Source organism: Diadema antillarum, unplaced genomic scaffold (genome assembly GCF_040938485.1).
Source record: "Diadema antillarum isolate AM-2024a unplaced genomic scaffold, OU_Dant_1.0 seq00001184_RagTag, whole genome shotgun sequence".
Lineage (NCBI taxonomy): Eukaryota > Metazoa > Echinodermata > Echinoidea > Diadematoida > Diadematidae > Diadema > Diadema antillarum.
The window spans coordinates 865,592-875,584 of NW_027271984.1; the positions used below are offsets into that span (position 1 = coordinate 865,592).

Here is a 9,993-nt window from a genome sequence, read left to right on the forward strand (position 1 = left end):
GACAGTCACTGGGATAAATGAATTTATCGGGAACACATGATTACATCTCAGGGACTCATTGAGAAAAGAATAAAGAATGGATGAAGATGTTACTTGGGAAGTATGAAAGCCAATGTGTTTGCAAAACTGGTCGTTACTTCACGATAATATTGTATTACAATATTCTTAACATCAAGAGTCCTTACATCGGCACAGAAATCTCGTGGAGGCAGAAACAAAAGTACTGTAAAACAACAAATTGAAATTTCAGTTTTTTTCTCATCTAAATTATTATTTTCAGTTCCATTTAGGTTGATTGTTCTTACTCATCAAAAAGTCCGAGATTACGAACGTGAGTTTTGTACATAAAATTGACATAAAAAATAAAATTTACAGCGTGCATTCATATCAGGTTTGAAAGTTGAAGGCATTTAAAACAAGATTATTATACATACAGTTAAAAATTACATCAAAAAGACATTAAGCATTTCATTGAAAATTAGCACCTAATATATAGAATAAGGAAAAACTTAGCGAAGGTTAGAGAGTGAGAGATGGGGAGAGAGAAACCCCCCCCCCCCCAAAAAAAAAAAATAGGAATTTGATAGAAGAAATCAATCAAGATTGCCCATCAGATTGCATCAAATTTCCATAAGTACAGCCGAACAAGTTTTTTCATTGCTAATTCATGCAGATAGAGGGAGGAATAGAGTGAGAGTGAGAGAGATAAAAAGAAAAAGCAGAAAGAAAAGGGAAGAAAAAAAAAGAGAGTTTAGAGACAGAGAGGGGAAGAGTGGAAGACTTTGAGTGTACATATTGCATGCAATAATGTGATAGCAAATAAGAATACGTTCATTACGACTATCTTCAGCCGCATTCACACGTGCAAAGTAGCGGGATGACGATCCCGATGCAAATGTCGAGATTTTTGTTGTTCTTGTTGTTTTGTGCAAACGTTCATGCACACGGACAGAAATATCCTGCTGATTCACTGCGTGCGTTTCTCTTTTCCCTTTGTTCTTGCGCGTCACAGTACAGTGGTGTGCTGTGCACGCTGTCAGTGTTGTGGTGCGCACGCTGTTGTAACGTGCGATTTGAATGATGTGATTTAAAATCTCGATATTATTTGGTCCCGCGTTCACACGGCCACCGTAGGGCGAATCATCGGTATAATTCAAAAATAAGCGCAATAATTCTCGGGATTTGCATCGCGATACTGCTCGCGATAATTTTCCTGTCCAAACAGGCATGTGGCATCCCTTTAATGCTTAGGTGATTTCCTTATCATTTAACCCTGATTGTACAGTTTGTGCGAAATAGATGCTTTTAGACTGATTGACACTAAATGCTGTTAATGGAGTCAATTAGCAATATGTATTCGGAAATGTTGGCATCACGACAAAAAAAAAGTGCGTGTCATTTGAAAATAGGATGTTGATGTCAATCTGCCATTTGGTGTGCCTAATGAGTTTGTAGTGAGCAATTCAAATGAGTTTCTACGTCATGTCCAATTAAAGCAGACTGGGCAAACCCGTTTGACTACGATGACAGATTAAGTCAATTTTTCACGATATAAAGGATACTATGTTTTTACTTAGCATCCTATTTCCACTTACATCGTTCCTATCATTTAGATGTATCTAAGACTAAGGAGCCGAGGTAAATTCATGAGTCTGAGCCAATTCATGAGCCAAATTGGGAAGTAGGTGCCTACAGCCGAAACATCAGAATTACAGCATAAGAGAACGAAAAAAAAAAAAGCAAATTGTGACCACAGAAAGTGCATGGAAACAATGACGGAACGATCCTTGCCTAAACCCTCTTCACCGTTGGCTGATCCTTACTTGGGACCCATATTTTTGACAATCCAGACAGCACAGGTGGTCTGCATAACCATTGGCAATGCCATTGTGATCCTGGTGGTGTACAGAAACCGTCATCTCCACACTCCGTCTTACCTCCTTCTCGCCAGCATGGCTTTCTCCGATTTTCTTATGGGCATTGTGGCGATTCCGCTCAGCCTCTATTTTAACGTTATCGCCGTAGACCTCCACTGTAACCCAGTGAGCACGAACCTGTTCTCAACGCCGCTAGCCATCTGTGGAAGTGTTTCCTTCTTACATATCATCGCTGTTACCGTTGATAGGTATATCGCATTAACGAGACCACTCCAATATGCAACCCTTGTTACAAACAGGAGAGTGAAAATTCTCCTGCCTCTCTTCTGGCTGAGCATGTCTCTGCTCTTCTCTTGTCGTTCTGGTCTCATGATCGCCTATTCTGAGACGATGTGGACTTTTAGATGTGAGGGACCCAAGGCCACAGTTGACATCATACACACATCCAACCTGATAATCGTCAGCATCTTGGTAATTCTGTATACTGCCGTCGTTGTCTTCAACGTCCGAATTTTGCAGCTAGCTTCGAAACAGTTGCGCATCATCGACGCACAGATGAGAGCAGTTGTTGCCGGGGGGAAAGATGAACTACCTGCACAACATGGACTCTTAAAAGCAGTTAAGACAATCACATTAATAGTTGCGTTATTCTGCGTCTGTTGGTTCCCCGCAGTGCTGGTGGTAATCCTCAACGTCACTGACGGTTGGTTACCCGGAATTGTTGTGCTGGTACCGATAACGACCGGGATGAATTCTGCGGTAAACCCTTTCGTGTATGGCTTCAAAGACTGTCATTTCAAGAAAGAGTTCTGCAACATCTTTCGTTTTATGAAGAAGTTCAGGATCTTTCCCAAAAACCGAGTTTCCCGCATTGACCTATGAGGCGGTCAGGTTGTCAGATTCTAAAATGAAAAGGCTAGGAAAGCAGTTCTAAGAACTTTAATTGGTAGGAGCTGATGGAATGAAGATAACTCGGGGGGGGGGGGGGATAGAATCTACAATCTAGGAGTGTTTCTTGAAAAAGCCTGAAAAAGGATTCATCATATCTGTCTTTTCTAACTCACCTGTTTCTTTATTTCCCTCGTACAGCCTAATCACAATCTCCTTCGTCCCTGAATAAGAAGTGATATTGCAATAGATTTCAATAGAATGGAAACAGCAAGGAAGCGATGGATGAAATAAATCAAATCCTGCAGGTGTTTATCAATCCTTCGACTAAATCTCAAACTATACAATCCAAAAGCAGTAGTAAAAAGAAGTGACTAACGTCATGTTATCTACTCGCATGCAGTTGCATCTATAGACATGAATAACAGAAGACAGCCTGTACGTATAATTTTCAAGTATAGAGATATTACCTCTCCACAGTTCTTTCCAGATGTTTAGAGCAGTTTTTCAATAATGCGACCAGGACAATTATTTGGTATGTGAGCTTCGTACAGATGTCAAATGGATGTAGTGATGTGCACTTTAAAGTTAAGGCTAACTAACGTCACACTTCTCCTTTCAACATCAAATCACATACATACACATGTAGTGTATTGCAAATTGCCCAGAAATATTACATGGATTGACATTATTATTGTCGGCACGTTTCTTACGCTCTAATTATCATTTTTTTTTTTTGTATTAAACAACAAAATTTATAGTTCTATACGCCTATATATTACGTGTACAATATTTTGTTTATACTTATATAGTCACTTAGCACCATGTCATTCAATGTAGATTTATGGATTGTGCAAGTAAGCAAGATATACAGATATGATCATGGTTTATGTGTTTTACCATGGCGGAGCATATAGTTGAATCTTATGATAACGTATATATGTATGTTTGTATGTTTGATATTGGAATAATTTGCATTCCTAATAATATGTTAATTCTGAGATGCTTGAATCGTGTTGTTTCATATTCTAACGTTGGCCGTCCTATATTATTTGCTAGACATTATTTTATAATCTATTTCAGCAACAGGCTCATTTCGACGAAGGTGCAATAAAGGCAACAATCAAAAGGTTGACTAGAGTTTGTTTGCAAAAACCGATAAGTCCATATTTGCCAAATGGAGATATTTGCGATTAAAGTTCAAGAAAAATACAGAGAATAATAAGAAAATTTTTGCTTCTTTTGACCATAACTTTAAAAATGTACCTTTCTATGTAGTGATCAATACATCATTTAAAAGGTATTATTTTGTACTTTATGACAGAGACCATACTTCAAAATCTTCAAAAATGGACTTATCGGTTTTTGCAAACAAACTCTTCTTGTCATTTCAATACTAAGGAATTCCTGTTTACAGCACATAAGATGGCCAATGTATATTTCAATGATTTATGTGTATGTCGTGATGTAACCCTACAACATTGTTATTGCGTTGCCTCATAATGATTCTGCTGACTCGAGTTATTAAACGCGGTCTGTTTTGAGAGTGAAACGTTCTATATTTACATAAATCCCGTTGTATAGCAATGTATAGATTGAATTATATGCTGCGTGTACAATGAGCTTTAGCTCACTCATGTAAGTGTTCTTTTGCTTTGAGTCTGTGAAATAAAATCGTACTAGAAGCAAAAGATACATCTTTCCTGCGTTGCGTCCCTTCCCTTTTCCCTTGCAATTCACCTATAATTACAGTAAAAAAAAATGGCTTGCAGTCATTGTCGAAATATCAGTCCATTTAGAATGTGATCATTTAATAACTATGCCCTGGGTTGAGGCCGCTCGTTGATTTTACTCGTCGTAACGTTCAAATTCAAACTGAGTTGAAGACTTGCAACACATTCCAATCATAATACTGTAATTCATTTACTTGACTTCAGTTTACTTTGTTTTTCCACTTAAAACAAAAATATAAGTATGGATTGTCAACGACACTTTAACCATGGACCCTACAATATGACAACGCTACTGATAACTTAACTGACTCATGACACACACACATATATATGTACAATATATGGTAGAAATAGAGCGTATCAAAGCCGGAAAAAAAAAACCCGTCATCAATCAGCAGTGTGCTTGACAGGGATGAGGACCTCGGGGTATAACATAGGGGAGACCGGGTCTAGTTGTTACACGGGCAAGTTGTTACACTGTCATTTTCTCTATTATTATCAAAAGAGGGGCGTTACAAGTAATATCAAATCAAAACGTATAGCCAACGATCCCTGCATGCGAAATCTGGCGTTGCCTGGACGTCACATGTAGAAGGTAGGTCCAAAAAACACTTTTTTACCTCTCCGAGTAAAATTTTGAAAAATTCGATTTTTCTTTATTACACCAAATCCATTCTTCTCCAGTAAGTGATGAGTATGTGGTTGAAAGAAGCGTGTTTTGGCTGTCTTTTGGTGAAAATAGCAACACGTGATGTTTGATTGTTTATTGGCCACACGTGTGAAAAGTTTTTGAAAACGCACTGGGTCAAGTTGTTACAACAACTTGACCCGTCTGGAGAATCGAGTGGTGTAACAACTTACCCCAATGCACTTTCAATTGAATTTATGGTTATATATACACACACACACACACACAAACACACACACACACACACACACACACACACACACACACACACACTCATACACCCCAGCATAGGCTAACATGCACACCCAGACAGGTTAATATTAAGAATTACCTAACACGTCAGATCTGCATTATCCGATTTGAGTTGACTTTCTACGGTGTAACAAAGTACCCCATGTGCTGTAACAACTTACCCCAACATCGGGGAAAGTTGTTACAAAATTTAGTGTTTATTGATTACGTAATATCTTGTTCATATTATCTGGACTTCCCAAGTTTGTGCTGTTTTTAATTAAAGGAGGAAATAAGGTATCCTCAAAGCAAAAATGAAGCCGATTCCTCTATTCGTTTTTGTACAGACCTAAAAATGTGAAAATTGTAACAACTAGACCCGGTCTCCCCTAGTGAATATTCTGCAGAAAAGAAAAATCGTAAAATTACACATGGTAGATTATGAAGTTGATGCTGATGTTTTGGAGACCTGTTGGGTGGTAGAAGGCTTCACGGTGCACCACGTATTCTTTCTGGAGTAAGTGAGTGGTCCTGAAAAGGGGCTTCCCAATCCCGACGTTTCGGCAAGCATGTTCTCGCCGTTCTCAAGGGAAAGAGGAGACCTCTGCGCTTGCAACAACTTCATGCACTGGTTTAAAAATGAATGACACCATAAGGCTTCTTTGTCGTACCATAGTATCATTATACACTCGTCCCCCCCCCCCCCCAACTTGTCATCTGACCGTTGCTGACTGATAGAGTTAGTAGGTCCTACTAATGGTAGCCATCTCTGTGTTTTTCTTCAATTACATGGACACATTAAGATGATACCATAAGGACAGCTCTTTCACGTACCGACGTCTTTTCTCCTTTCTTTCCCCCACTGTGTCCATCGTGGTCCATCACAATAGACAACGCTCATCAGGCCATTAGCCTTTCATGCATGTACGAAAAAGGAGATGGAGAAATCGGTGATGATGGCAACCTACTATCAATGTCCTCTTCATTGGGATTGACAACATTTCTCATCAATAATTTTGCATGTCATTGCCCATCTTTAGTCAATAGATGGTTCGTACTGGATATAAGTTTCCGGAAATATCAACAATGGACTCCGTGTATGTACAAATTAAAAGATCAAGCTGACATGATGTCCATACGGAAAGTTAACCTCAGGTTGTCAGTCAGAGTCTGAAGTTCTCTTTAAAGTGATAACACGCTCGTGTAAATCACTAAGCGGTTGTCTGATGTGTTGTTCATTATGCTTTCTTTACTCCTTAACTATAAAGTGTCAATTCAATTTTCTATTATGATACCATGATCAAAGAAAGAAGTCTTTCAGTTCTACCTACCTGCCTACTAGCAATAAAAACAAACACACACACACACACACACACACACACAAACTGATTACCTGCCCTGAGCTTAAACTACATGACTATGGATGGAAATCCATCATTGATCCCGTTGTCTGCGCAGATTGTAGATATTCAGCTGAGTTGCTCTGATCATCAAGACCTAGAAGCTTCTTCGCGGTGCTGGAAAAGAAAAAAAAAGATCAAAAAAACTAGAACATATAGATTTAAAGCAGAACATTTATTCAAAAAAGAAGTTTTATTTGAATTTAATCTAATTTTAAAACTCAATTTAAACGAGTGCATACATTCCTGCAATCAGCAAATTGAACGAAATCTGGAGATGGAGGCAATTCAAAATCATCAGAACATCGTAATCGCCATCGTCACGCTCTTGCTGATCTTGGCAGTATGTGTTATCTGCGGGAACACCCTCGTGATCCTGGCGATATGTCGGTACCTTAAGCCTCGTACGCCAACACTTTCCATCATGTTGAGTCTCGCTGTAGTCGATCTGATGACAGGCCTTATTGGCATCCCTCTTCTGTGCTTTCATGGGATATCTTGTTTTTGGTCATCCTCAATCTTCACAGAACTGTCCGCTTTTCCGATCAGAGTTTTTAACTCCATTTCTTTCTTCCACGTCGTAGCTTTGACGGTGGACCGTTATTTGGCTGTGATGAAACCGTTGCGATATGGTTCCTTGGTTATACCGAAATGTGTAGCTTTCTGCATAATCGTCATGTGGGTTTTTTCCGGAATTTTGATAACAATACGGAGTGTACTGGTCTTTATAAACTCCACTCCAAATGCAACTTCAGCACAAGCTTCATGCAGAGGACAACAGTTGAGAAGCACAGGGGATGTAGCCATACTATCGACGCTGAGTGGAACTGGGCTTATCGCTTTTCCCTTTCTTATAACTTCAAATCTTCGCGTGCTGGCAGTGGCGGTTAAACAGGCAAACATCATTGCCAACGTGAGACGAGTAATCCAGCCTGACGGTCATAACTACAACCGCCATGATGGAAGGTTAAAAGCTGTGAAGACCACATCTGTAGTCGTTGGCACCTTCTGTGCCTGCTGGACGCCGACGCTGACTTATTTTTTCCTTAGACTGACCACAAATATGAGCAAAGAAATATACGTTGTTCTCGTTTACGTGAGTCATCTTGTAGGTACGATTAGTTCAGCCGTCAATCCCCTCATCTATGGTTACAGGAACAAGAACTTTCAGGACGCATTCCGCAAAACAATCCGATGTGGACTGAGGACCGTCATGACGGAAGATTAAAAGCGGTGAAGACCACGTCTGCAGTCGTTGGTATCTTCCGTGCCTGCAGAACACCGATGCTGATTTATTTCTGCTTGAGACTGACCACGAATATGAGCCAAGACTAATATACGTAGTTCTCGTTTTCGGGACTCATCTTGTAGGTGCAATTAGTTCAGCTGTCAGTTGCCTCATCTATGGTTACAGGAACAAGAACTTTCAGGACGCATTCCGCTAAACGACTGACGACCGGGAAATCACTTTAGGTCATTCGACCTGACTGTGATTTGTGAAGAATTACAACATCTTCGTAGGTGTAGCACTCCTAAACTTCGGGTTATCTAACATTTGACGTTCTTTGTATTCATTAGCTGTTCTTAGGGATTCGCAGAGATACAGTGGAGCCGATTTTGGATTTTGGACATAATTGATTGATGGACACAATTACCAATTATTCAAGTCAAGGCACCTTACTATAATTATGCTGTCATCTTTGAATCACATTTGCGTTCTTTGAGTCATTTGAATTTACTCTTAGTTTCAGTAATAAAGAGCTTGCAGTCTCTACCTAAACGTCAATCAAGATAGAATGTGGGGGCGCTGTACGTGGCATAGTGGATAAGACTCCCGACTCACAATCGAAGGACCTGAGTTCGATGCTCAAGTCCTTGGACAAGATGTTTTTACCCACCATGTCCCTCTCGACCCACATGTATAAATGGGTACCTGGCAACACGAGGGTAATAATAATGGCAGGGCCCTCTGGTAGAAGAGCAGTGGCAACATCGAGGAGGCTACAGTGGATAAATAACACCTTATTATAGGTTTTCCCGGCCAATTTTGCACTTTCAGTCCATTCGATTGAAGGGTCATTCAATTTAGCGAAAATCCTCGTCACTGCACTTTCTGTCATTCAAAATTGTAACTTGTTCATTTAATTTAGCATTTCGATCAATGAAATTCGCACATGTGCCTTTGGAATTTGTAAAACGGGTTTTCAAATTGGCACGTGCTCTTCAGTCATTCAAATTCGCCTGCACCCCGGAGTTGCCCCTCTGTCTCCCAGCCTAGGAGGCAGAGGGGCAGCATAGGAAGCTGGGGTTAACCTCCAGGAGCGGAGAATCAATCTCATTCAGCAGGCATTTCGGCGACATACGGACTCCAAAGCACAAGAGAAGGTCATCCGGTGGTTTAACCACACCCAGACCTACCTCCCGAGATGCCTGGCCCACCAACTATTGATGGCTAGAGCTGATCCAAGAGCTTAATTCCTAATGATGATTAATGTAATATAGCACCCATAATATGAAAATAATGAAACATGCAGATGAATTAAATAATCACGATGTAAATTAAAACCTCCTTCTCCCAAATATATAATGTCAAAATAAACTTGAAATAATGTATCCATGAATGAAATAATGCTATCGAAAATTATAAACACCTACACAAATTTTTTAAAGTACTGTTGCAAAGATGATATCAGAATAAAGAATTAATACCAAAGTATGAGATGTTATGATACTTGCAAACAATACCTTTGATGAATGAAATAAAAAAATAAAAGCATAAACATTTCCTTCTGAATTGACTGCAGTTTATGCTTAATTGGATGCCCAATGCAGCGTATACGTGATCACGTGAATATATCATGCTAAATTGAATGAACGATTTTCGAAATGGTTCTGTCCTACGAATTTGAACTGAAAAAGTGCTGATTCGAATGATTTTCGAGGTAATTTGAATGCTCCAAAATGAAGTTGAATGAAAAGATTATAAAGTTGAAATACCGAACATGTCATCTAGGCTAAATTTTGCTAAATTGAATGCAGCAATGAGGAATTGGACTGAAAAAAAGTGCGAAATTGGCCGGGAAAAACTTTTTGTATAATGTTCTGATTTGATTAGACTGCTCTGATGAGATCCATGAGGGGTCGACTCTACTTTCACTTCAATTACCATGACTTTT

General features: G+C 39.5%; 1 protein-coding gene across 1 annotated transcript; it reads left to right on the forward strand.

The window, feature by feature from the left end:
* The first annotated feature begins 1,772 nt into the window (after positions 1-1,772).
* LOC139744501 (adenosine receptor A3-like) lies at positions 1,773-8,045 on the forward strand. The gene is made up of 2 exons (XM_071654935.1): positions 1,773-2,580; positions 7,699-8,045. The coding sequence occupies exons 1-2, from the start codon at positions 1,773-1,775 to the stop codon at positions 8,043-8,045; spliced, it is 1,155 nt and encodes a 384-aa protein (XP_071511036.1).
* The last annotated feature ends 1,948 nt before the right edge of the window (positions 8,046-9,993 follow it).